Here is a 27,512-nt window from a genome sequence, read left to right on the forward strand (position 1 = left end):
TGTTTTCATGTAAACAAGCATTGGTTTTGTGTCCTTTGAAACAATCGCCACTAGTATAAGATACCCAGTCTGAGTAGCATCGGAGGAGAAACATGAAAGTAGAAGGCAACAGGTACAAGAGTAGTATCGTAGTAGAGAGAGAAACAGTTGATTATAAGTAGTCTTGCTACCTCCGGCAACAGGTACATGAAGAGAAACCTTTCTCATATAGGTTGAAAGTATACACTTAGGGTTAGGGTTGGGAGGTGCCTGGAATATGGCCATATCAAATACTGATATCAGGGTGGCTGGCTGATTTTCTGCTGTAACGATAATTGCCAATTTTTCAACCGCGTTGATGTCTTCGCCCTTAATATTTTTATTATCCATAGGCACCAACGCAGCATACTGATTAATCTGAACTCTTGTGTTTTATCATGGCTGGAATTCCTCCTAATGCATTCGCTTTAGATCCTCTGAGATATGTTGAAGCGCTCTGATTTTGAACTCTTGTATTTATTTTATTGAAGCGCTCTGATTTTGAACCATGATAAGTTTGGAATTAGATAACCATACCTCTCAAGTTCTAAAAGGCAAGCTTCCATAGCACTTCTTTCATATGTCATCTAAATAGGTGATTCTTTACCACTAGTAACTATTGGAATCATGTTACCTAAATCTCCTCTCGGTGGTATCTCGAAAGAGATTGTTAGTTTCTTGAACTCTTGGCGCTCCATGGTTTCCACCTAAGGAGGTGTACCACCTAGGCAGTTTACTACCTCGGTAAGCCATATAAACACATCTATCCGCTGCATTAGAGATAATGTAACATTAATAAGGATCAAAAATTTTTAATAAGATAAAAAGATGATCTTACTTTTCCTGGAGCTGCTACGGTTGTTTGAGGACATCAGGTCGGTCTAGTCCTGTTGGCTCTTCTGAAGTGATGCCAAGAGGGCGAGCCTCAGGCAAAGGGAAACCCTGATGCCCCCTACCATTGCCGACACTAGCACGACCCAATCTACCACGACCAAAGCCACCACTTGCCATATGCTTATTCATTCACTAAAATAAAGTTAACTATAATGACAAAATAAAAAGAAATTTCACTACAAATTCACATGTCACATTCACTTTCACATTAAATAATTTACTAACTAATTCATTAACTAATTCAAAAGGAAAAAAAATCAAGAACTGCTGAGGGAGGGCGTGGGCCAAGGGGAGGGGAGGGGAGGGGCACTGCCGAGGGAGGGAGGGGCCGCCGATGAGTGCAGGAGTGGCAGCCGCCAAGGGGTGCTGCAGAACCGGAGGCATGCGGCAGCGGGCCGGATCCAGAGGCGCGCGACTGTGGATCGAGGGAGTCGCGCGGCAGCAAGTTGAGGGAGGCGTGCGGACGGCGGTTCGAGGGAGGTGTGCGGACGGCGGTTCGAGGGAGGCGCGACAGCGAAGGAGAGACGCTGGGGAGAGGCGCCGGCAAGTGGGAGGGCCGAGCCGACATGGAGAGGCGCCGGCGGGGAAGAGGAAATTTTGGCAGCGTAACGTCCTTGTCCGTGCGAAATGAAAATTTTGCTAAGTCCTCATCCTGTTCAACATATATAGAGAAGGGATTTTCAAAGGCGGGTGACACCCCCCACCCGCTCCTAGAAATGTATTTTCAGGGGCGGGTGACCCCCCATCCGCCCCTACAGCCCCTACAAATCATTTCTAGGGGGGTGGGAGCTCACCCGCCCTTAGAATTTTTTACAATTTTATACTGAAAATTCAATTAATTCAAAAATTATAGCAAAACATATCTAAAAAAGGTGAATTTTTTTACCCTAAGCCTATTGTCACCTATAGAACTAGAAAAAAAATGAATGTGTGACAACTATATTTTAGTGTACAGAATGATTAAGAGTGTTGAAACAACAATGTAGAATTCTCCAACACTTACTATCTCATACGACTCAAGTCATACTTACTAGTTTCCACACTTTTAAGCATTATATAATATGAAATATACTTGACATATTTTTTTCTAGTTCTACAGGACACAATAGCCTTAGGGTACAAATTTCACTTTTTTATGCGGTTTGTTATTTTTCTAATTTAATTAAATTTTTGTAACCAATGTGAAAATATTTGTAGGGGCGGGTGGAGATGCCACCCGCCCCTTAAAATGAGTCCTATTTTTAGGGATCGGTGATGGCGATACCCGCCTCTGAAAATCCCATCTTTAGGGACAGGTGGCGTCATGACCCGCCCCTGAATATGGGGCTCATTTTCAGATGTGGGTGATGGCGTCACCCGCCCCCTGAAGATGCAATTCTAGGGTGAGTCTGCTGCTATATTAATCCCGCTTTATTTTAGGAACGGGTTACATTTTGATCCGCTCCAGGAAAAAACGAGACGTTGCTACAAATCGTTTTTTATAGTGATTATTGCGACAATTCGATGTTGTGCAACATCAAGTAGAAGTTTCAGTGATAAAAGAATGAAAAATCCAAATAAGTTGGCCATACTTATTTTCATGTAAATAAGTGTTAGTTTTGTGTCCCTTTGAGACAATAGCCACTAGTATAAGATCCTGAGTCTGAGTAGCATCCGAGGTGAAACATGAATGTAGAAGGCAACAGGTACAAGGGTAGTACCGTGGTAGAGTAGAGAGAGAAACAATTGATTATAGGCAGTCTTGCTACCTCAGAACATCGATTTGGGGTCCATATACAAGAAGAGAAACCTTTCTCATACAGGTTTGAAGTATACACTTAGGGTTGGGAGGTGCCTGGAATGTGGCCATATCATTCAGATACTGATATCGGAGCGGCTTGCCGATTCTTTGCGGTAACGATGATATGCAGTGTTTTAACCGCGTTGATGTCTAAGCCCTTAGTATTTTCATTATCCATAGGCACCAATAACGCACCGTAATGATTAATCTGAACTCTTGTGTTTTATCGTGGCGGGAATTCCTCCTAATGCATTCGCTTTAGATCCTCTGAGATATGTAGTTCTTCGCTTACAGCCCTGTTTCCGTTGTTCATCAGCATGTCTTGAATCTGTAAATGTCGTAGCATGGCGCACTCTCACTTACACCCGTGGCACTTGCATAATGCATGCATCTCCTTGCCGAAACAAAAGATCTTGGACGCTCGGTTGGCCAATTTAATGTTCTGCATGTCAAATTATATTAGGGGTCCATATAAGTCTTGTTTTGTTTTGCTTAGCAGCTTAGCTGCTAGTAAAGTGCCAGACAGCAAATATTCAGCGGCAGCTGCAATTTTCATCCATGAATCAGTGGTGTGTAGCAATACTTCCTCCTTCACCGTATATTCGTCTTTGTGGGATTGTTTCTGGCTTTTGATAGTTGATGAGTAGACAGATTGAGCACACGAAAACATTATTATTATGCATATTATTTTTTAAAAAAAATGACACTGTATGCATACTCTGTAAAAAAATGGCCAAAACTCGAAAGATGATTAGAACCTCGCTGGCTTCCTTGATACGTGCGCGGTACGACTGTTTCTAGTATCAAACGGAGCCTCGGTGTTTGTCCGAAAGGCCTCGAGCTCCAGCTTTCGTCCGCATGCTACCGACCTTAAAAGGTCTGTACAAAATGAAAATTCAGACAACGACAAACTCTGTCTAAGAGTTGAGTAAAAAGCATTTGCTGCACGAGTGTGTGCAGTGTGCGACGATCACTGCAGCCTTAGGCCAGTCTTAATGAGGTTTTATAAGAGGTTCATGTATATTAAGTTTTGCTAATGTGGCAGGATCATTACGAGAAGAGAGAGAAAGGAGAGAGTTTCATAGGATGAGAGGGGAGTTTTATCCCCATGACACTCACATGTTTTGGTTACCAAATTTTTAATCTTGATAACTGTGCAATAAAACTTTATACCGAGACTGGTCTTAAAAGCACATGAATTAAAAGAACGGCAGAAACATATCTTCAGGTCAAGGGTAACACCAGGTATATATATGAGAGGGGACGGGGAGACAAGGGTTGTGGATCCCGTGAAGTGAAAACTGAAAACCCAAAAGAATGTGGCTCAAACTCTGCATTCTGTTGTCTCCGTAGGATTGGGAACCAACAGGGGTTTGGAGAACAGACAGCGGTGAAAAGATCGTCTGTTGAGCCGAGTTTCTCCCCTTCTTGTTCATGTCATACCAACAACAGAGCCGAATGTGCCTGCTCACTCAGACCCGGCTTGTACGTCTGCATATGTGCACATATGGCCTGCCATGGAATTCTGTATCTGAGTATCCTTGTATTCTGTGAGAACCTACCCATACAGCTCCAAGTCCCTTTCCTAGGTGCATAAATCCTAAAGCAGACAAATGTAAATCCACTCCTAAATCATATGCGTAGGTAAGAGTTATCTTGTATAGCACTCGAAAAATGATGGCTTTCATGGAAGAATCTCCTCTGTAAAGTTATCAGTCGTTTCAGCAAGTATCAGGTTAAAAAAAATGAAGGAAAATTTATACCTGCTGCGCTTCACACCTGCATTCACGACAATTTCCAACTCCAAGGCTATATGAACATTCGATACAGGAAATCGAATACACGTAAGTACAATTAAAGAGATTAGGTGAACAGTATGTTTTTGCATTGGCAAAGTTTGTACCAAGATACAGTACTCGATCTGCTTCATATTCCACTCTTCTCTTTGCTAGTGGTTCAAATTAAGAACAGTGCTAGTGGTTCAAGTTTAATTTGGAAATGAGAGAGAGAATGTGGAGAAAACGCCACGTGAATCTACATGAGATTTACCCTCCGTCCCATGAAAACTGCGACTCTACTATTCGAAAGAAGTCCACCTAAAGTGTAATCTTAGAAATTAGACCATAGGTGGAGCCCACCTAATTATTTGCAGTTTATTTATTAATCTATCTGAAAAAAACTATTTTCTAATTGCACTGTTTGGAGTTGAAAACCATCTTAGGACATAGACATAGTCTGAACTGGTTTTGAGAGTCAGAGGGAGATATTTATTTGTTACTTCATAAAAGAAATTAAATTGAGAGACGAACTGGAAAGAATATTTTTTCTCCATAGGAAAATAAAATAATATCACTTGCTTGTAGCCACGGTGAAACAAAAAAGAACTCGAGAAAAAAACTACTACACCGAAGAAAGATAGCTACGAAATGCTAAGCCGATCCAGCAGGGAGATGTAGGGGTGGTAATTATAACCCTAATGGTCTCTTCATAATACAACACTTAAAATTATATAATATTAAAACCTGGTCTGTATATCTAGGTTAAATTTTAAGTCGCTCTGCCACCACTAGCGAGACGTAGACAGCGATTCCTACGAGCGTCTTCTATTCCACTATCCCGCTGCTCCCTGTTCCATTGCTCTCAGAAAGCAGAGGAGCGACGACGGGAGCAGTCAACATGTTGGCTTGGGCGACGGCGACCAAGTTCCGATGCTCCAATAACCCAAGAACCGGCCATTGTCCCTCCGTTTCACCATCTCCGGGCACGCCGAGCGGTCCAAGGTGCGATCCCAGCCGGAGCCAGGCTGCCGAGAGCCCACAGGGGCCGGCGGGTGCCGGAGCGACGACGCGTCCTCCGGGAAATTGAGCTTGGCGCGGCTCCCGTGGAGGCGGAGCGCCGCGCCGTCGTAGGCGCGCGCCGCGTCCTCGGGGGTCGCGAACGTGCCGAGCCAGACGCGCGCCGCCTTCTTGGGGTCCCGGATCTCCGCCGCCCACTTTCCCCACGGCCGCCGCCTCACCCCGCGGTAGCTACGCCGCCGCGACGAAGCCGCAGCCGCCGCGGCGCCCCGCTGTGCTTCCTGCGGCCACGCCGACGCCATTGGAGCTAGCTCGTGCGTCGCCGACGCCGCCATCAGGCCCTGCTCGCATGCAGAGCGATCACGCGCTGTAATGCCAAAGCAGAGCACAACGACCGCGTGAGTGCCCGTTAGGCGATCTGACCGGTGCAGGGGAGCGAACGGAGGTACCCGATACAATGTGCGCCGACGGCGACGGCTCCCCGCGGCACGCCGCCTGCCCGACGTGCCCACGGTGGCATCCCGTCGCCGTCCACGGACACGGCGGCACGACGGGCGACGGCGCATGCGGCGTCAGCGTCGCGCCACGGCCATTGGCAAGGACGTGCGTCAGGGCGGCCACGATGATAGCTTCCTCGGCTGCCTCCAGCAACGACGCCGGCGCTGGTGAAGACGGTGGCGGCCGCATAGCAGGACAGTAGCGTTCTCCGCTTCGCGTTCGTGTCCGGATGAAGCAGTTGAAAAGGGGGAATTCAAGCGGCTATTTGTAGTTCACTTCGCCAGTGGCCGCTCCAGCTAATTTTGGCGGCAAGCCATGTGTTCCGCAGCAAGACGATTAGCGAAAACATGCGGCTTGCGAAAATTTCTGCAGACGCGGCCGGGAAGGATCCCAACTTCCAAGATAGGGGAAAAACGGATCACAATCGTCTAGAAACTGCGAGACTTTTCCACACACGGATTGCTTCCCTGAATCTCTGACTACAGTGAAGAGATGGTTGTCTAGATGCATTGCCTCTTCGGTTTCTCTTTCGTCAGTCACCGCGTCTATCATTTTCAAGGACAAAGCTACTCTATTCTAGCATGGGCACCGGAGTGGATCCAAAATCGATCATTGTGAAGCGCATTGATAAATTTTCATTTCCTTCTCTGTTTTGACAGAAGGCAGGACACCCCATAAAAGGCTTGAATTTTGTTCAAACGCATAGTAAAGTTTATAAATGATGGGGAAAGATCCTTGGTGAGAAATAGTAGTCTTGAGAGAAGTTGACTGAGGATGCAGTAAAAGAAATATCCTTAAATTTATCAGAAGTGAGCTCTTCAACCAAAGATTTGATTCTCTAGTCTGCCTGCTGGTTTTTTGGATGGTCGATAACGATTAAAGTTGCCTGAGGGAATAGTTATCTTTTAGATTACACGGTACAACTTAGACACTCACGACGCACGCACACCCACCCATGAATGCGTGTACGCAAACCCTACCTCTATGAGCACTTTCAAAAATAAACTCCTGTGAGACCTAAATTTACCGGAAAATTACTACTTTTCAACAGTTTTTGTATCAGTAGGCAACAGATTTAATGACATTTAACATTTCTTCTTTAGTGGCTGATGATTTTTGTAGTATAGTTTGTATCATTCTCAATGATTTTATCAGGAACACACTCACTTCGCACAATTGTGGCAAGCAGTTATCCAAATATACTAAAGATTATTGTCACTTGCAAACAACCCTTTGGGAAATGTTAGCAATCTTCTTTGCATGAGTGGGAGTATCAAAATTCAAACATTTGCCCTGAATGTGAATTGACCAAATAGGAGAGGCTAAGTTGTTAGCAAAGGAAATGCTTGCTCCATTACCATCTCGAAGGGATGCATCAGATTTGCAAACAGATTAAGGAGTCGAGAGGGAGGTAGGGGTCTAGTGGATATTTAGTTACTGGGATTTTGAATTGTCCAGGACACTCATTCCATGCCTTTGGTATAAGAATTGTGTCTCCTGAGGGACACATGCCCACATTAGCCTTCCTTAGGGTGGGTGAAGGTTGGAGTTACGTGTGCCGCCTCTCCTCACTCAACAAGGGGTAGTGCTTCACTAGGAGGAGACTACCTATGATCCATTCTTGGCGTACACGAGCCTAGCAATGGCTTAGGGGTCCTTCTCCTTGGATGATCGCTCCACCCTACCACCTATCCTGGAGAAGAAGGGGTAAAATGTAGAAACACTTCTCGCTCCTTGTGATTTTAGGTCAACCACCCTAATAGGATGCGACACCCAATACATTGAGAATGACATCAGGACACAGTATAGACGGATGCCCCATGCATTCCCCTAGCACTCGTACTGTGCCTTAACCACAATGCCACTCACAGGAGCTCTACGTAAGCAAGTAGGCAGAGCTACATCATCTCTTATTCTTTCAAGGCAGTCCCATAAATATGCATCACCAAAACATATGAATGTGAGCATTGGATTTCTTGAAAGAGGATTTCTGCTTTTCATTGTATTTTTCAACCAAGATCCATCTCTTACTCTTTCAATGCTCGTCTCCAAGCATGAGTCCTCGTCCCGAGTTACAAACATGGCTAATATATTGGTTTGTCTTCCAAATGCAATTTGATTCAAGTCTTTTCTTCTATTAGAAATATCTATGAGCGTTTCTAGCCTTCCAAATGTTCCAAAAGGTATAGTAAATAAGATCAATGCTCTCTGTAGAAGCTGTTTTTATGTTTGAGAAATCCGCTATAGAAGTTAGTTTACTGGTCTCTCATTGGACCACGTCTACAGCGAACCTCATCCGTTCGATCTCCTGTCTCAGTTAAATCGGACCGTTCGGCCACGGGCACAGCAGCTTGCGTGTGCCGGAGCTTTCTCCGTTTCTGCCGAACTTTCCAGCGTCTCGTCCCGAGCGTAACAGAAACGCCGCATGGAGACGCTGTGCCGCCCGCGTGGAGAGCCCGCACACACCTCTGCTGCGTCTCCATTCGCCTGCCGAGCGGAGACACCGGTGGGACCCCACCGCCACCACCTCCGCCGCACTCGTCGGGAGAAGATGCGGTACTGGTGCGGCGCGATGAAGAAATGCGGCTCCGGCGCGGCGCGGCGCGGCGCGGCGCCAACTCAGATGATGAGAAGCGGCGGCGCAACCTTGCCTCCCCGTCCGTAAGCAAGGTGGAGGAGAAGGTGTTGGTTATTCAGGTCAAGGAGATGGCTGCTGCATGCAGTCGGTCTTCGTCGCGCTCCCGCCGGAGACCTGCTGCGCTTCGACCTCGTTGGCCATTGCACCGGCCCAGACACGCCACTAAGGCTCCAACGCGAGACACCCCCATGGGCCACGGCGGTTGGGATGTACGCCGGCTGCATGCACTAGCACGTACGGCAACGACGTGGCGAACTGGAGCGGGCGTAACACAGGCAAGACCATCCTCTTTCGTGAGCTTGTGCCTTATGGTGTTGACGCATTGCACTGTTGTTGACTAGTGTCGTATGACGCTGGAGTGTTGGGCCTGAGCACCCATCTCACACAAGTGACAATGTTGGCTGTTCTCAATTGAATTCCGTTATGCACACCGTATGCTCGATCATTTGCCTCTGTGAGCTGATGTGGTGATTGAATAACTATGTGAATTACTGACCAGCAATGAGGACACATTGAATCCAAGTATGGGGAAGGGAATGAGCAGGCATGTTCTATTGAAATGAACAAAACATATAAATGAAGAACTCAAGTGCCAGAGCAATGAACAAGCAGAAGAGCACGAGACAGTGAGACAAAGGTTTGTCCTCTGTTCTGATTGACGCATATGCTGTTCAAATAATTGCATTATTTACAGGTCTGCGGAGATCAGGTTACCTATTTACACTTTAATGATTTATTAGTTTCATTTGAATAACCATATATATCTATTATGGCATTTTTTTTCCTTTTATTTTGAGTGTCGAGCATGATTGAAGTAATGAAGATTAGCACTACAATTAACTTTTTAGTCTAACTTAGGATCCCCCCCCCCAACCCCCCCCCCCCTCTCCCGAAAAAAAAAGCTGCTATCTGCAGATACAACTGCAGAATTTTATCAAAGAAAAAAAAGCTCTTCAGTTATGAGAAAACAAATGGAGAGCAAAACCACGGCTTTAGCATAGTTGCAGTGAAAAAAGATGTGTCAGTGATCAGTCCGAGGTACGCGCGGACACGCTTACGCGCCGCCACGGAGCCGAACCTTCGGGAATGCCGAGATATCCCGTGACCTGCACGCGGTGCTACTAGAACGTTCCGCCTCTGCCATTCTTTTGACTTCCTTCTCGTCCGAAGCATGCGCCCAGAGGTGCGCACGTGGCCTCCACTCCGTTCCTCGGAACTTGCTCGCCAGCCGTCGACGCGAGCAGCCTCCGCCACTGCCGCCGTCGGGTGGACAGGCGAGCCGGGTGGCGCCGGCGCCGCCCGGCGCTGCCATTCGCTCGCCATTTCGACCCCGTTACAGGCAGGCTGCGCTAGACCAGGCGCACCCACCACTGCACATACCGCGCGTGAGCCACTCCTCCGACGTCAGATCACACCGTATAGCGAGGTGTTGGTGCGGGGTCAATATGGGAGCGTCTATTTATCGCTTTTCTGCGGATTCAATTGCAGAATTATTTCCACTGCCGGTTATCTCCTTTCTCGGACCATCCTCCGTATAGCCGTTTCTCGCCACACCCTCTCGTCCTCCGCCCCAGCTGGCAGCTCTCGCCGCCGCGCCGCACGTCCACCGTCCACCATCATGCCGCCCGCCCGCCCACCACGCACGGTCGCCTTCCACACACCCTTCTTACCCCGCCGCAATCCACAGCCATCAGAGATCCAACTCCGGCGCATTGTCTCGCCTCCGCCGCCGACTGAACCGCCACCACCGCCGGACCGCCGCCGCCACCGATCTCATCCTCTAGGACCGGTGGCCACTGGAACCCCGGCAATCCGAAACCATAAGCTCCGCCGTCTCGACCACCACCCCGACCGCCGGCGACCTCACCGGCGGCCGCTCTGCCCATCTCCCACCCCGGTCGACATCCCCCACCTCCCACCCCTCGCCAGCGCGCTCATCTCCACGAGGAAGATAAACAGTAGCGGCGCGGGCCCACGTGCAGCGAGCCTAGCGGCTCTTCTGCACTAGGATCGCGCCCAGCAGCGCGTGCGAGGAATAGAATTCCTGTCAATATGATGTGTCGGATTCCAAAACACGTGTGATTGGGGGGGGGGAGCGGTGAGGCTACATGTTCGGGTGATATGGCAGTGGGGAAACGCTGGCCGTATGCGAGACTCGGATCACACGTCGGAGCAAATTTAGCCTGTTGCTAGCTATATCTCATTGCCATATCATTTTAAGTCAATCTAATAGTCATTCCATATAATAGTTGGCTATATAGATGGACTTCATCATTAATATTTGATTTATCTTCCTTCTTTTGTTCTCTTACCAAATTTATTGGAGTACGTGTTGCAGCTGGTTGAGAGCAAACAGTAAATTTGCTGCATGCTTCTCTTCTCTCTTCTTCTCTTTCTCCAACTTAGCACAAATATGATGTGGCATTCCATTTAGCCTGTCTACGAGATCTTATAATACTTGCTCTAAGTTGATATGGACAAACTATATGAACTATTTTCACATCAAATTTCTATCGAGTTGGAGGAAAGAGTGAAGGAGGGAGAAGAGAAGCGGGCTCCAAGTCTACAGTTAGCTGAGCGGCACTTGTTAGGGGTGGAAATATGAATATGAATATGAATATTCAAATTATTTGATTATCCAGCTAATTGCTGCTTATTAGGGATGGAAATATTAATGTGAATATCTGAATTATCTAATATCCTTACCTGTATTCGATTTTGATAGGATACTGAAATGGATATATCCGAATCTCGCTTTTTAGTATTTTTCTGTATCCCATTCCATATTTATATTAGAAAATAACCAACGCTATATGTATTCGTTGACAGTAAATAACCATATGCAATTATCTAAAAGTTATCTCTATAATTAATGGCAAATGATATCTTTACTAATGATGTATTCAAAGGGTTTTCTCCTCGACTAATGCTTGATGATATTAATTTCAAAGTTACTGATGATGTGCTCATTGAAAGTATTCAGAAGGTATCTCTATTTTTAATGATCAATGATATTATTTTTGATTTACTAAGATGTATAAAGATAAGTTTGATTTTAAATACTTTAGTTTGTCTATTTATTGATGATTTTTTGTAGTCTTTTTATTATTTCTTGATAAATGTCCATATATTTAGTAAAGGATATATTTATTTTATGTTTTGATTGTTTATATATTTAATTATTGAAATATTTATTGATAAATTTTATTTTCGATGAGTTCTCCTTATCAACATGTGTTATATACTCATAATATTCATACTTTAATCCCTACTTGTATAATAATTTTGCTGTTATAACATACATGCTAGCTTTGGAGAGCTGTAGCGAAAATGTTGAGAAAAATATTAAGCTTTTAGCTTGTTGTAGTAGTAGTTTAAAAATGATGAGATTATAACTTTTAAGTGCTGCAAAAGTTAAGCGTGTATGTTGCAAACTTTATTTCTACATTTACCATTCTCAATGGTTATTGTATTAAATATAATATCATATTGCTGTGGGAATGTTCTATCATAGAATCGAAGACAATGTCATTTTTATAAATATTTTCAATGTTGCAAATGGTCATTTCTAATATTGCAGTAGTTAAGTTTAAATGTTGCGAAAGAGCGTCCGATGGGAGATTCGCATCAAACTTCTGGACGATATAGTTCTGTTAATTTTAAGAAGGCGTAGAGCAAAAAGGAAAAGGTAAATTAACATTACTAAACTATGTCACAAGTATTAAGTTGAGGAGCTGGAGAGCCAAATTGCGAAATTAACGTTGCTAAGCCCTTCGTCTTTCCCATGAATCAGCTGGTTGGCAGCCCAACAGGTGTCGCAATGAATCTCCACTCCTCCTAATCGTCTTGGACGGTGCTGTAGATAATGTTGTACCAAAGAGAGCAAAGGGCATGTGCTGCTAGTGCCACCCGCTAGGCTGCCACCTTCCCAATTTGTCAATTGTTTGTGTCGTAAAAAACTAAAAATAGCCAAGTTAGGGGTTGAGGTGTTGGGATAGGCATAGAATGTCAATTTTGCATTTTATCCCTCCACTTACTTAAATTTAATACTTGTGACCTAAACTACTGTTCATCTGGTCAATTATTATGGCAAGATGCACCTGGTGCTAGTGGCACACATAGGACTGTACATCCGCACATTTCACAACTTCATGTATCTATTTGTATGTTTTACAGCTTGTTAAACCAAAGCAATATAGTTATACAAGTTGTTGTATAGTGATGTAATTTACTCATAAATTATTCACAACCATTACAGAGCATCCAGTGTACGTGTACGAGGTTGTATTGGTACATGTACAATTAGTCATTCGTATCAGCCATTCAGCCCCACCAAAACTTAAAGGCTGAATCCACCCATCAAGGATCATACCTTACCTGTATTAAAGAAAACAAAAACAAGTCCCATTCAGCTGCAGCCGCAGCCGCTGGCTGCGCCGAGCACCCTAAATAAAAAGACTGTTCCAAGAAATAAGAATTAGAAGATCAGAAAGTTCAAATTTTAATATTGTGTTGGTATATTGTACATGCACAAATTAAGTATAAACCCTCGTCAAAAAAACCTAGAATTGCAATGCCGTCTCAAAAGGAAAAATAAAAGGCAACTACGAGATGCTGCTATATCCGATCCCACAGCGGGATGTAGAGAGTGATTTCTATGAATGCCTCGCGTTGTTGCGTTTGTCTGTACCATTTCCCGCGTCTTTCGTTCCACTGCTCCCTGTTCCATGGCTCCCACAAAGCAGAGTAGCGTTGACGGGAGCAGTCGAGCATGTTGCCTTCGGCGACGGCGACGAGGTTCCGATGTTCCAAGAACCCAAGAACCGGCCATTGTCACCGCCGCTGAACCCATCCGTCGTGTCCCTCCGGTGCACCATCTCCGGGCATGGCGAGCGGTCAATGGTGCGATTCCAGCAGGAGCTGGGCTGCCGAGAGCCCACAGGGGCCGGCAGGTGCCGGAGCGACGACGCGTCCTCTGGGAAATTGAGCTTGGCGCGGCTCCCGCGGAGGCAGAGCGCCGCGCCGTCGTAGGCGCGCGCCGCGTCCTCGGGGGTAACAAACGTGCCGAGCCAGACGCGCGCCGCCTTCTTGGGGTCCCGGATCTCCGCCGCCCACTTGCCCCACGGCCGACGCCTCACCCCGCGGTAGCTACGCGGCGCCGGCGGCGCCAACCCTTGCTCTGCTCCTTGCGGCCATGTGGACGCCATTGGAGCCTGTGCTGGCGACGGCAGCAAGCACTGCGCAGGTGCGGAGCGAACTTGCGGCACTGCAGAGTCTGAACGCAAAAGCCACATGAGCATCCATTCGGCGAAGCGACCGGGGCAGGGGAGCGAACAGACGTACCCGAAACAATGTGCGCCGACGCCGACGCCGAGGCCTCCCCTTGCCACGCCGGCGGGCTGACGTCCCCGCGATGGCTGCCCACTGCCGTCGGCGGACACGGCGGCACGACAGGCGACGGCGCGGGGGATGTCGCCGGTCGTGGCGTCGTCAGCATCGCGCCACGGCCACCGGCAATGACCTGGGCCAGGGCGGCCACGATGGCCGCCGCCTCCGTGGCCTCGCGTAACGGCGGCGTCGGAACCGTGGACGATGGAGGTGGACGCATCAGCTGGTGGTGTCAGTGTCACAGCCGGTGATCGTCTCGTATGAAAAGGCTGTGGAGATGTGGGAGTATTTATAGTTCACTGATCCGGCTAATGCTAACTTTGGCGCAAGTGGCATGTTCCGAAGTGAGCAATGGCGCAAACGAAGTGGGAAATGTCTGCGCACACGGTGCCAAGACTGGGAAAAATTGGACCCAGAGATTCTAGAAACTGCGAAACATTTTTCCACACGGGGAAGTACTTGCTTGCTTCTTCAATCACACTGTAATTTGCATGGTACTCTTTCGCGTGGCACTGAAGGAAGATTTTCAGATAACGCTGTTAGATTTCAAAGCACGTTGTTCTGCATAATTATAATGATAGTAGCTCTAAATATAGAATGTTTGTAAACTACTTTCCATTACAAATCAAAAATGCTATATGGCAATAGATTTTAGAAGTCAATGTTGGTACAAGCTTCAGTCAAGGCCAACAGTAACAAGTAAAACTATACTAAACAAATCTCTAATACCTGTGTGTAAACTTTCTATGAACAGGTACATGTGTAACCACTCAAATCATGCGACAAAAAATTATTTGTCAAGCTAGGATCTACGCAAGACTTACCCCCACTAGTTCTAAACACAAACGTGAGGTATAACTTATTATCATCTCTTATGGTTCCAAACAAGAACTTTGATTGATAACCTGTTTGATCCCACACGGATTCAAATTAATATCATAGACGGTTTTAAATACGAACAATAGGCATAATTTTTCAAGATTAACTGTTTTGTCAAAAATATTTTTAATGTGGTACTTTTAATAAAAAATTACAACTAAAAATTGGTATGTGGTTATTGTTTGAAATAAATACACTATGTAGCATCAATCATATGAACTGTTGTAATTAAGAATACAACGAAATGCTGATATATATATAATGTGGTTAAATAAGATCCAACTAACTATAATAACATAATACACTGATGGATAGGAAGTAATTAAGTAGTGTGAATTACAAATATAGAGTAACAGTGTATATAGTAAAATGATGATACACATGTAGACAAAAGATCAAATATAATAGTAGAACTTACATGATGAAATAATACTATATGCAGTTGATCCATGATGAAACTAACAGCGAAAGTGAGTGTTATCTATCAGTTTGTAGTTAGGTATGAAAAGGGTTCCTAAAACCTTCATAGTCATTTGAAGATTTTTTAAATGAAGATTGTAGCTACCTCTAATCGATGTTTACAACTTTAAATTGACAATGTATTTAATAAAAGTCATTTGGATGCCTAAATAATCATCCAAAGTTTCGTCTGACTAAAAATAATAATCTCTTATTGCTATAAGAAAGATATCATACTAGCTCCTCGGGGGTTGGCATCCAAGCCTTTAATCCCAAAGAACACTTTTTCTCTGATGTACAATTTTCACGGCTAGGAATTAATCCATCTGATGGCTATTTACCAGCCATGCATATGTGATGAGGCTCAGCGTAGGAGTGGCAAGGTATGACCGCCAAATCAATTTCTTTCAGCTAAAAGATCGCTGATTTATTTAAGTTAGAAAGGGTCATCCTACTAAAGGATCATGAAAAGGATCTAGGATTGATGGAAGCAATATTTTTTGGTAATGATTTTGTTCCGTCTTGCTGTGCGTTTGCGTTATTGCACGGCGGCTTAAATTTGACATCCACCCCACGCGCAATGTTTACCATAGTGGGTCAACGACCACGTGCAAGCAATTTTAAAACTTAAAAAAGTTAATAGTTCTTAAACCATCCATCAAATTTAAATTCCGATTGCACAGTTATATCTGTTTCGAAGAGACCTTCGGAATAAGATCCCACTTGTATATATTTCGATAATATTTTTTAAAGATATATAAATTACTTTACGTATAATGAAAAATACCAAAATAAATTAGTTAAAATGCTCAACTAATCTGCTAAAGTTAGCTATTATTGATTATACAATAAACATTCACTTATCCAATAAAGTTGTTTACCCTCGTTCACTAATCACACCAAACAATTTATTTTCATAACCAGTGGCGAATCTAGCTAGTGAGTGAAGAGGAGCTCATCTCCCTTCTCTTCTTCCTCCTCCCCTTCTCTTCTTCTTCTTCCTTCTCTTCTTGTTCTTCCTCCCCTCTTCTTCTTCATTCTTTCTTCCCAAAAATAAAAGGGGGCTTAAAAGGGTATCCATTGATCTTGGGGAGGTAGGGGACTTGATCCCCCTAGCCCCCTTGTAAATCCGCCCCATCCACTTAACTGAATTTAGACGTATGAAGCAGCATTCTATAAAGCCATAAGCAATTTTTGCAAACATCATAAGCAAATTAGAATATACCAAAAAGTATTTTCTCAAAAAAATATATCACTGAAACATGGTGGTGTGAGATCTTGTTTTGAAGCTCTTATTGAAACAAACACAACTACGTAATCGGATTTTGATTTTGATGCTCGATTTTGAAACTACGATCTTTTTGTTAAAATTATGTGCATGTCACGGCTATCCATTCTTTTTCTCCCCTCACATATGCATTCATGTGCTTAATTCACTCGTCTTTTTTTTTTCTTCTCTCCTTTTCACCCTCACATGCATGCACACACCTACTGGATAACAGAGAGTAAAGATAAGGTTTGCACTTTTATTTTATGTTGCTTTGTTGTCCAGACCATGGAGAAATTTGATAGAAAAAATCTGTACATGTAGAGTTTGTCCTCTTTTAAAAAATAGGGCGGCCGTGGAATCGAATAGAATTACGGCCGGCCGTACCGATCTATATTTTTATCAAAAATTTATATACTTGAAGCTGTAGTTTGGATGGATATAGAAATGCAAAGTACATGAAAGAATCCAGCATGTAAGGTTCGAACTCTTGAGGCTGAGGTCAGCAAGCTGGAGCGGCAAGGTGGACACCGGCTGGCGTTGTGCCGTTGAAAATGACGGCGTTCGTTCTGCAGCGCCGAATTTTCTAGAAAGCCACGATATTCAAATATCTTTAGAACCTTCTGAAGCATCTACTAGAAGGTTCAATTTCTTCAAGAATTTTTCTTGTCTTGGTTCGTTTTCCCGTAAGGAAATGGAAAACATGCCTAGGGACGTACACGGTATCCTCCACGCCGTTCCTTGGAAATATTTGCGGACGCGTGCAATCATCATTCGCCAGTATCAGGCAGTCAAATAGCTGCCGCCGGCTCGGCCCACCATTTTGTTATAGCTACATACGATTTGACAGATTGCGGTTTCTACACGACTGTTTGGATTCAGGGGCTTAATTTTAGTTCCGGATCCTATCGGAGGTTTGGATACTAATTAGAGAACTAAATATGAGCTAATTATAAAACTAATTGTATAAATGGAGACTAATTCACGAGTGAATCTATTAAATCTAATCAATCTATCATTAGCAGATTTGGATACTAATTAGGAGACTAAATATGAGCTAATTATAAAACTAATTATATAAATGGAGACTAATTCACGAGTGAATCTATTAAATCTAATCAATCTATCATAGCATATGCTTCTTGTAGCACAACATTATTAAATTATAGACTAATTAGATTTAATGGATTTGTCTCGTGAATTAGTCTCTATTTATTCATCTAGTTTTGCAATTACTCTATATTTAATGTCCAAACATCCGATATGACGGGATTAAATTTTAGTCCGAGGGAAACAAAACGGGACCTAAGACTAGAAATCCACCAGTAATATACTTAACGTTGTACTTCTTCCATCTAAAAAATACAATTCTAGTATCCTATCAAGTCAATGTTAATTTATCTCAATTTGTATTAAGTATATAAAAATTAATATTACTGGTACTAAATAATTATAATTACATTTACAATTAAATATATTTTGATAATATATCTATTTGAAGTCATAAATATTAACAATATTTTCTATAAATTTAGTAAATTTAAGAAAGCTTGACTCAGTATAAACCTAGAATTACATTCTTTCTGAGATAGAGGTAATATTTAAACAAGACTAGGTTGATGAAGCTTGTAAAAAACTAAAAGTGTCGAGAGGTTTGTTCTTCACTCCTGTTTTCCTTTATTGAAAAATTACGGCATGACAAGAACATGGCTATCATTTTCTTTCACGAAGTGCCAAAGTACCCTTGAGTAAAAAAATTACGGCACGACAAGAACATGACTATCATTTTCTTTCACGAATTTCTTTCACGAAGTGCCAAAGTACCCTTGAGTAAAAAAATATGAGAGGACAAACTGAAGTCACCACATGCTCATATTGTGAACAGATACGTTGTCTACTACTCAATTAAAGGATCGGAATGATAACTAGAGGGAATGAATGGAAACCTTTAAAAATTCTTCTAGAACAAGGCCTATATCGCAAAATTCAAACCCGATCCCTCTCTTCTAGCAGGATCAAGTTCACTTAGCTATAGATAAGCTAATGGCTAGGAAGCACATACAAAACCAACGGAAGCAAAAGTTGAAACATACCAAATATTGTTGGAGCAAGATTTCGAAAATCAGCACTGGAGTTCGGAAACTCCCCAAAACTCTCTAGAGATTCCGCAGCTTACGGAGACTCCATATAAAACTCCGAAGAAATCTCCGAAGACTCCGCAAAATTCTACGGAGTTTCCGCAGCTCCCAAAACAACCTGCTGGTAGAGTTTAGAAAAATTCGAAACTCGATCAAACAACCTCCAAAAATTAAAAGATTTTAACCATATGCTCACAACAACATACCAAAGCTATTCCCAAAAGATCAATTCGAAAAGCTCACAAATTTGCCACTAGATTGTTTTGAAGAGGGACAAAATGAGCTCAAGAACATCCTCAAGATCCAAAGCGTGAAATCTAACCAAACGTGATCCGAACCTAAAACTTTTTGAGCTATAGCTTCTGTACCCTACGGTGAATCCTTGCCCAAAATATCTCTACGAAAAGATCGAGTTATCACCTTCAATATGGCGGATTTGGTCAAGAACACATGAAAAGGGGTTTTGGAGAAATCTCAAAATTTGTGGTGTTCGTGCATGGATTTGGTAGGGGATCACCCTAGGTGTTCTTGAACATATCGTAGCACTAATTTGCTCCAATAAAACACCCCAAATCGCTGCCAATCATGAGATAAAAAACTTCATCCAAAAATCACCTGACAATGCAGAAAAAGAAAAACGGAGAAGACTAGCCATGAATCAACTATGAATGATTAGATCAAGAAAATCTTAAGAAGATTCGTGGCTAGGAACCACTCATCATCCTCCCACTTTTTATTAGGAGCACTAAACCTAGAGCAATCACTCTCTAAGCCTAATCCCCCTTCATTTAAGCAAACTCTAGCCTTGAAAGAGAAAATGAGAAATAGGAATGGGAGAGTTGAGTGAAAATTTAAGCCCCCTTCCATATATATAGTCTTGGCCTAAAGACCAAAATGCCCCCAACTCTATTATTTAGATACAAGCCCACGCAGGGGCAAAATAGTCCAACTTTTTATCGATGCACCGGACGGACATGCTGCCTTCACGACTTTGCTTCACCTCGATGCAAGCTTCATGATGACACCACGTGCCTTCCATCTCCACCGTCCGGCCGCACTGAACGTGCCCCCGGTTTTGAGGCCCAAACCGAAAAACCTGCATGCTTTGATTTCCAAACTGTCCATCTCCGCTTGGCCGCTACAAGACCTCCTCGATGTCATTGAGTGTCCGGGCTCCGCCAAGCCTTTGATGCCTCTGTCCCACTTGTCTCGATCGATATCGTCTTCATCCGTCCATGTACTCTCGCTCTTCCGTGCACCATGTGGATCACCCATGACTCCACCCGGACTCCTCGGGTCTCTCAGTCCAACCCTACTCGCGTCCATCCTTCACCGCCCTTGGTCCATCAGCATGAACCTTTCGCTTGACCTTCACCACATGCCGTCGACCATCACATCACATCCTACGCCTGCACATCACAAGCCAAGAGATACATCAATCCACACAACGTTTTCAATCACTCATCGTACAAGGGTGACCACCATTGATCCTCTTCAATACATAGGCACATTAATTAGACATGCATGACACTAAACTATGACTATCTTTTATTTGTTTAGGAGCCAAGTTACTGCCATATGTGCTCTAATGTGGTTAATTTATTGATAATATTAAATATTTTTGGTTTTTACACTATACATGTAAATAGTGAAATAAGTAGTGTTGGTCAAAAACTACGAATGAAATTGCTACTTTAATTTATTAACGAATTCAGATTGAAAGGAACAAGTATTCAATGTTCTAACAACCGGAGGGGGTGAATTAGGATGGGCAATTTCCTTATATGCCACCGAGAAAACTCATAATCCCTCATATGTCATGATACGTGGGTTCCCTCACAGTCACTGACAGTAGCATATAACGTATTTAGAGTTTAACCAATGGTATGCGAGGAATTTTTTCAATTAGGATCCATTAAAACTACCATTTTCATTATAATGCATTCCAAGATCAATGTTTCAAATTACGGGCTATAGCAACGCTAACGTTAGCTGCCGCCATGACTGTAGTACTAAATGGCAGGCTACAACAGCTGATGAGCAAAGTTCTCCGCTAAATCTAACCTAAACAATGCTATTTAGCAGGGGCGGACCCAGCGTGGGGGCATGGGGGCTCAAGCCCCCCTACCCCAAGAACTCCATGAAAAGATGAGGAAAGGAGGAGGGAGAAGAAGAGGAAAGAAGGGAGATAAGAAGAAGAAGAAGAAGAAGAAGGGGTGGCTGGAGGAAGGAGAAGGGAGATGAGCCCCCCAAAGCAGCAATTCTGAATCCGCCCCTGGATGTGTAGTCATGGTTTACTTGTTGTGATTATGAATACTCAACCTAGAGTATAATGTTTAGAAAAAAATTATTAGTCATTTGATAAATATATTAGTTAGTAAAATCATAAATAATTGCTTAGCAGGCCAAAGCAACGCGCACGCGTGACCTCAGACCTCACCGTGCAAGAAAACCGAACGTTCAACGCCTCTCTGGAGTCTGGACTGCCGATCGACGGCGCAATCAAGCGGCGCCGGCGGACTCTTGCTTAGCCCGTACGCAAGAGAACCGGTCGAGGTAGCTGCGCGGGCGACGTAGATCGCTGCCGATATGATAGACAACGAGTCCACACTCTCCACACGCTCGTGCGATCTAGGCAGAACCTAGAGAAGTCGTCACTCGTGCTTGCGGCCCATCCGCCGCCTTCCTTCTAGTATGCCGGCCAAGCCGACCCTTCCTTTGGATCAGCCGTCTTTTCTCTCTCTTGCGGTCATCTGTGTACTGTTCTTTGCTCTACTTCATCAAGGAACACATACATGTTTCGCTGGTCATTCCTCATGTGAAATTCCTTATCCAGCCTATTAAGTTCAGTCCAGGTGCTCCTGGTGGGCCACACATCTACCTGGGGCCAATTATTCTTTTGCCTACAATTTCCTTATCCGGCCGATTAAGTTAAGTTACCGGGTCTCCTCAACTGCAGCAATGTCTATGCTAAGGAACCGCGGAAAAACCTATGCATCTTCCGGAAGATTTTTTATTATATAACTTCCGATGTTAAGACTCGTGCAAACTACTTCTATCCATCCGATCTCCTACCGTCGTCACCCGCCTCCATCCACCATGCGCCCGCCGCCTCCGCCATGGCTGCTGCTGCTAGGTGCCCGCAATCGCCGCGGCCGCTCCCGATACCTCCCACACGCACCGCCGCCGCCCCCGGACCTGATGCCTCCCTCGTGCGCTGCCGCGGAGGCTGCCCCCGATGCCTCGCTCGCGCCGCAGCCACGGCTATTGCTGGGGCTGTGCGTCCCGTTGCTATGGCTGTCCATGGTAGCCGCCGCCGCCGCGGCTGATGCCGCACCCGCCTCCACCGCATGTGCCGCGCCGCCCCAGCTACCTCTGCCGCCCACCGTCGCCGTCAGAGAAGAAGCTGCCTCCAGTTTTTTTAGAAAATTTTGATTTAGATTTTGATAAATGTTGAATCTATTATGTGAAGATGTTGAGATAGCTCGTAAAACTGTTGAATGTAGTATTTTTTAAAAAAATTGTTGCATTGTGTTTCTAGAAAATGTTGAATCTATTCTTTTTAAATGTTGAACTATTTTTCAAAAAATATTGAATCTAATTAGATCTCTAATCTGGGTCTAATGGTCTTAAAAGTTATATTCCTTAACCATCTTCCCCTACAAGTTATATAGTTACATAGGAGCCCCGAGGAACCGTAGGGCTTTAATGTTGAACTATTTTAGCTTGCTTCACAGCTTCTATTATTTGAGATTCGTGCTGGAATTAATGGATGACTGTGATAGCGGACAGCCAACATTCTTATTAAGGCGGCTGAAGTTTGCAACGACCATTAAGTGACCGCTGTTGATTCACGAAGTCGATCACACACCATGGCGCTAAGATTAGCATTGCGTGCAAACATTCCACCGCCTCTTGAACACACTATAGCAGATAGAAGTGCAGAACAGCCAACAAGGCGGATCAGAAGCGGCAGACACAGGCCAAGAAATGCAGCAAAAAGATGATTCCCTTCTCGCGTGGATGGCTAGCGACTGCCATTGCTAAAGCTCTCAAGCTGTGTTGCCTTGCCCCCATGGATAACCACCCTTGCTTAGGCTGTAAGCTTCATATTTCCGAGAACGCTTGAATTGAAACGGAAGCGCAGGCACCGGCATGCAAAGGCAGCTTCTTGTTACGCTTGGGGCCAAATGCACTAAGCTGTATCCGGCATGGCCTTGGTGTGACCTGCCAGGTGTTTGCTGGGATAGCCAAGGGTGACGACGAGACACCATTGCGTGAAATGTTACTTGCTCACTGTAAAGGGATAACTGAATTTGAATTTGCGCAAGCAACATCACTTTGCTTCTGTGGAGTGAGCTACTTTTTTCTTCTTCTTTTTTTATCTTTTTCTGTAGTGATTTGAAGAATGAGGACGCTGTTTTGCTTGGATTCATGCACCGATTTTTGGCAATCAGTTACTAAAGTTAGGGTGTATTTTTTTCCCTTCCTATGGATACATGATAAGTTGGTACCTGTTGAAAATACTGGCACGCCAACGCGAATGTTTTTGAAACGAGAAGTTGAGAACTACATAGCAACTTCATGAAAAAGAAATTTGTTGGAAACTGCATCGAAAAAATTAGCCGAATCGTCACATTCTGAGATGATTGGAAGTTTATAGAATATGGCTGAGGACTTTATCGCCGCTAGGCCAAACGTACTTTGGCAAGTAATAACTGAGTAAAGTAAATTAGGTGTGAAAGGAAGGAGTAACTAAAAATATAGCCTAGCATTGTGAGGTAGCTAGTAAAAAAAAAGCATTGTGAGGTAGCAATCATTGCTGATCTATCTAGCACTGAGTGAGCATTTGAAGTGTAGGTCGTCATGCAGAAAACACTTCTTCATTTGGGTTCATATTTCTCTTGCTGGTCGTAAATCGAATTTCTTGTTGGTAAGAGAATTTCTTTTTAATTACTTCCTTTAGTTGGGGTACACTTTTTTTTATTACTTGTGATCAGCTTTGAAGCTGATATTGTTGTAAAAATTGGTTGTGTGCCGTTGCAGAGGCCGGAAACTTTCTCTTTTCTAAAAAAATCAAATTTTTTAGAGTTTTACACTGTGAATCAAATGAGCAGGCCATTGCGGCACAGTGAAATACTGAAATTTGTCAAATTACCATGAAACAGCTAATCGGCCCGGAGTCCGCAGACGTTACACATCCTTTTGCACTGTAATTTGTCTGTTCCGCAGGCATCTCTGACCAGTGAAAGTGAATTAAAAAAATCAGAAAACAGCATCTGGTTAGTTTCCCATCCTTACAAATACAGGCACACTCCTGTGTACTTCTCCCAAAATCACATTTCGCCTCCCCTCCTCGTCCAAAATCCTCCACCCCTTGCCATGACTCAAGACGGTCCCCATGACCACCAGGACACCGCCTCCTCCGACGAGCGCAGCTTCGTGCCACCGACGACCATGACCTTCCTGGGTCCCGCTGAGAACGACGACAACCGTGGATCCAGGACTGGCAGCCCGGTGGGCATGGATGCCGGCAAGGGGAAGGACGCTGTCCCGAATGCCATCCAAGGTGGGGATGGCTCGGCCAGCGGCGGCAAGGCCAACTCCGGCACATCCGAAGGTAAGGACTTGGCCACAGGCGCAGCTGCCGCCGACGCTGCTGGAGACGGCTCCACCTCCAACAAGGGTAAGAGCCCCTTGGCTGCTGACGACAACGGCGAGCTCAAGGTGCACATCATCATGGAGCGAGAGCGCCGGAGGCGGATGAAGGATATGTTCAACACCCTGCATGAGCTAATGCCCCACGTCTCCAACAAGGTGAGGCTCTCACATGATCGCATCATTTGCGTTTGCTAGGGCTTGGATCTTGCTAGTCTGGGAGGAGATCTGGCTCTGACGCGGGTCATGTGACGTGATCTGTTGTTCTATCAGGTTGACAAAGCGACCCTGGTGGGCGAGACGATCAACTTCATCAAGACCCTGGAGGAGACCAAGGCCCAGCTGGAGAAGAAGAAGCTGGAGCAAGCGCTCGCGCGGCAGGCCACCGCTGAGGCCGCCGCCGCCGGGGCGTCCTCCTTCTCGGTGCCGTGCACTGCTCACGGGATGGCGGCCCTGTCGGACGGCTGGGACCCCGTGCCTCCGCAGCAACCTGCTGCGCCTGCTGCAGCGCCGCTTGCCGCGGCGGCGGGGCCGGTCGGGTTCCAGACCTGGTCCACACCGAATGTCGTGCTGAGTGTGCTGAACGACGAGGCGATCATCAACGTGTGCGCGCCGCGGCAGCGCGGCATGCTGACAATGGTTGTGTCCGTGCTGAGCAAGCATGGGATCGACGTGATCTCGATTCAGATTGGGGCCGACGACGTCCAGAGCTTCTTCACCATCTATACCCGTGTAAGTAACCTGCATGCTCTCGATGTTAGGTTTCATTAGGGGTGTACATTGGTGATGCTTAGGTGCACCTTCAATCCTTTTTAGTTTAAATATTTATACTACTTCTTCAAAATAAGATACTATTTTAGAAAAATAGCACAAGTATTTGAACTAAAAAGGTTGGAAGTGCACCTAAGGATCACCAAGTTGCATCTCTAAATTTTATTGTTCGGGAAGACGTACTTGCAGCTTGCACTATCTGATAACCATGACCAGTGGGGAATAGGTCGGTATGCATGGAGGAGGATCCTTCTTCGGGTGATGTTGTAGCAAATCAGCTATTTCTGTGTGTGAGCTTATTTTGGATAGGTAGGAATTCGCACCCCACCACACTCGACCACTAAATTCACTTTTGTTTTCCATCCTGATATGAAGGAATTGGATCTACTCCTCACCTATCTGAACAAACCCAAAAGGATATATTTCACTTGGTGGTAGGGCTGCTAGTGTGACTTATAAAAAATAAAGAGCACCTATTTTTCCAATATTTGAACTTGAAAATGACCTCTTTACCGTTGAATCAGACGCCGAGGCGGGAATATGAATCCAACAAAAAGGGATCTAGATAGGAAGTAATAACTAAACTGAATCTAGCTAAACTAGTTGACACGTGTTGATGAACGGATGTCGGTTTTCAATAGATGTACACGTGTTGAGGCTACATAGTTTTAGTAACCATAATGAAATAGTACGTTAGAGCTCTACTTTGTCGCACTCTAATAAAAAGGTGATCCAAATATGAATAAAATTGAATCTAGATAGACTAATCAAGAAATACCGTTACTCTGCCTTATTTTATCTTAACCTTTTCACCAAAGAGGTTGGTTAGCAAACGGCTTTGCACGAGTTGAGGTCATATGCTGTTTTTGGAAACCGTAAGAAAGTAGTACATTAAAGATCTATTCTATCGCATTTTGATGGGGAAGGTGATTCTCGTACCAATCAAAATTAATCTAACTAAACTAATCAATGGATACAGTTGCTCTACCTTATTGTCTCATCCTTTTGACCAAAGATGTCAGTTCGCCAACGGTTTGCATAGATTGAGGTTGCATGGTTTTTTTAACAGTAAGAAAATACTCCGACATTACATGTCTATTTTTGTCGCAGTGTGTATTTTTATGGGAAATTAACAAACCTTTTGAGCTGATCTGTTGGGTAGTAGTGGATGTAACAAACTATGCTAATCACAAATAAGTGCTACTGTAGACATTGGGCACGGCCTAGAATTGAAGCACCAAATATTTTTGCTTACGTATATTTGTAGAACATGACAGTGAGCTATTTAAGAAGTAATTTTTTGACAATTTATTCTTTTATACCAATTTTTGTAGCACCGATCTTGTTTGCATCAGAAAATATTGAACCCAGCCCACTAACATTTGTGCATTCTTAAAAAAAAAACAGGTGAATGGAGCTGGTGGCGAGAACCTGTCGGCGGAAGACGTATACAAGCTGGCGGTGTCGGAGATCATGGTGTGGATCTCTAACTAGACCGGCATCACCATCGGGGCCTGAACAATGTCTCAAGCTGCGTCACCTCCCATCAATGTGCTCAGCGTTGCTGCCCCTCTAGACTGGAGCTGTTGGAGTAACAATATAGCTTGTTTAATTAATTAGCATTCGCCATTTGAAGGTTTGAGGATTGTGCATGCCTCTATATGCATGTGTCTTGTCAGGTCGGGTTGAACTAAGAACCAGTGCTTGCTTGTGTGTGTATGTCGAAGTTCGTGACATCATTCGTCTCGTGTCATGTCTTAAGTATTGTGTAATCATTTTGAGTTGCTGAACCGTTTTAATTTCTGGATCATTGGCTTTTTTATATTGCACTTCTGTGAAATAAGCATCACTCCCAACCCATCAGCCCATCGGAACCAATTTCAGAGACCGGTTGTGGTGATGCATCAGTTTTGGTTCGCTACCAATTTTTGGCTAAAGGTCCTAGAGAAACCTCAGGGCACATCCACAACAGGTTAGTCGCTTCAACCAATAGTAAAGCCCAATCATTACAACTAGTTGTTGTTCCAACTGGTTTCGGTGGTGTCCCAATTGCATAATGTCATTTTTATAGATAAAGGAATAGTAAATATCCCGGACTCTATATGACAGCATATATCTGGTCCTATTAAGCCTTCCAAAGAGTATCATATTCTTATATGTTCACCTATAGTTTGTGGAGCCATAGTTCTTCTGTGCTTCTACAAAAAAGAAAGGAGTTTATATACAGAATTTGAAAATAGGACACCAAAAGTCTGATGAGTCTTTCTATCCCATATTTTTTTGCTGCCTTTCAACTTCGCTATTTCCTAATGCTATTCTATTTCTTCAT

At 44.3% G+C, this 27,512-nt stretch overlaps 3 protein-coding genes across 3 annotated transcripts; 1 reads left to right on the forward strand and 2 right to left on the reverse strand.

Moving 5' to 3' along the window:
- Nucleotides 1–5,363: 5,363 nt before the first annotated feature.
- On the reverse strand, nucleotides 5,364–6,174 carry LOC112897505 (ethylene-responsive transcription factor ERF110-like). The gene is made up of 2 exons (XM_025965813.1): nucleotides 5,944–6,174; nucleotides 5,364–5,828 (listed from the first exon to the last, which is right to left on the reverse strand). Exons 1-2 carry the CDS (start codon nucleotides 6,172–6,174, stop codon nucleotides 5,364–5,366), a joined length of 696 nt encoding a protein of 231 aa, XP_025821598.1.
- A 7,104-nt stretch (nucleotides 6,175–13,278) lies between these two features.
- Nucleotides 13,279–13,830, reverse strand: LOC112897514 (ethylene-responsive transcription factor ERF095-like). The gene has a single exon (XM_025965824.1). It carries the CDS (start codon nucleotides 13,828–13,830, stop codon nucleotides 13,279–13,281), a length of 552 nt encoding a protein of 183 aa, XP_025821609.1.
- Nucleotides 13,831–24,136: 10,306 nt separating this feature from the next.
- On the forward strand, nucleotides 24,137–26,677 carry LOC112897523 (transcription factor bHLH95-like). The gene is made up of 3 exons (XM_025965834.1): nucleotides 24,137–24,571; nucleotides 24,686–25,144; nucleotides 26,591–26,677. The coding sequence occupies exons 1-3, from the start codon at nucleotides 24,137–24,139 to the stop codon at nucleotides 26,675–26,677; spliced, it is 981 nt and encodes a 326-aa protein (XP_025821619.1).
- Nucleotides 26,678–27,512: the final 835 nt, after the last annotated feature.

This window comes from Panicum hallii, chromosome 1, assembly GCF_002211085.1.
Source record: "Panicum hallii strain FIL2 chromosome 1, PHallii_v3.1, whole genome shotgun sequence".
Taxonomy (NCBI): domain Eukaryota; kingdom Viridiplantae; phylum Streptophyta; class Magnoliopsida; order Poales; family Poaceae; genus Panicum; species Panicum hallii.

Coding starts and splice junctions, on each gene's coding strand:
- LOC112897523 (XM_025965834.1), top strand. CDS start 24,137: ATGACTCAAGACGGTCCCCATGACCACCAGGACACCGCCTCCTCCGAC. Junction 24,572..24,685: donor TGCCCCACGTCTCCAACAAG/GTGAGGCTCTCA, acceptor TTGTTCTATCAG/GTTGACAAAGCGACCCTGGT. Junction 25,145..26,590: donor TCTTCACCATCTATACCCGT/GTAAGTAACCTG, acceptor AAAAAAAAACAG/GTGAATGGAGCTGGTGGCGA.
- LOC112897505 (XM_025965813.1), bottom strand. CDS start 6,174: ATGCGGCCGCCACCGTCTTCACCAGCGCCGGCGTCGTTGCTGGAGGCA. Junction 5,829..5,943: donor CGTCGCCGTCGGCGCACATT/GTATCGGGTACC, acceptor GCATGCGAGCAG/GGCCTGATGGCGGCGTCGGC.
- LOC112897514 (XM_025965824.1), bottom strand. CDS start 13,830: ATGGCGTCCACATGGCCGCAAGGAGCAGAGCAAGGGTTGGCGCCGCCG.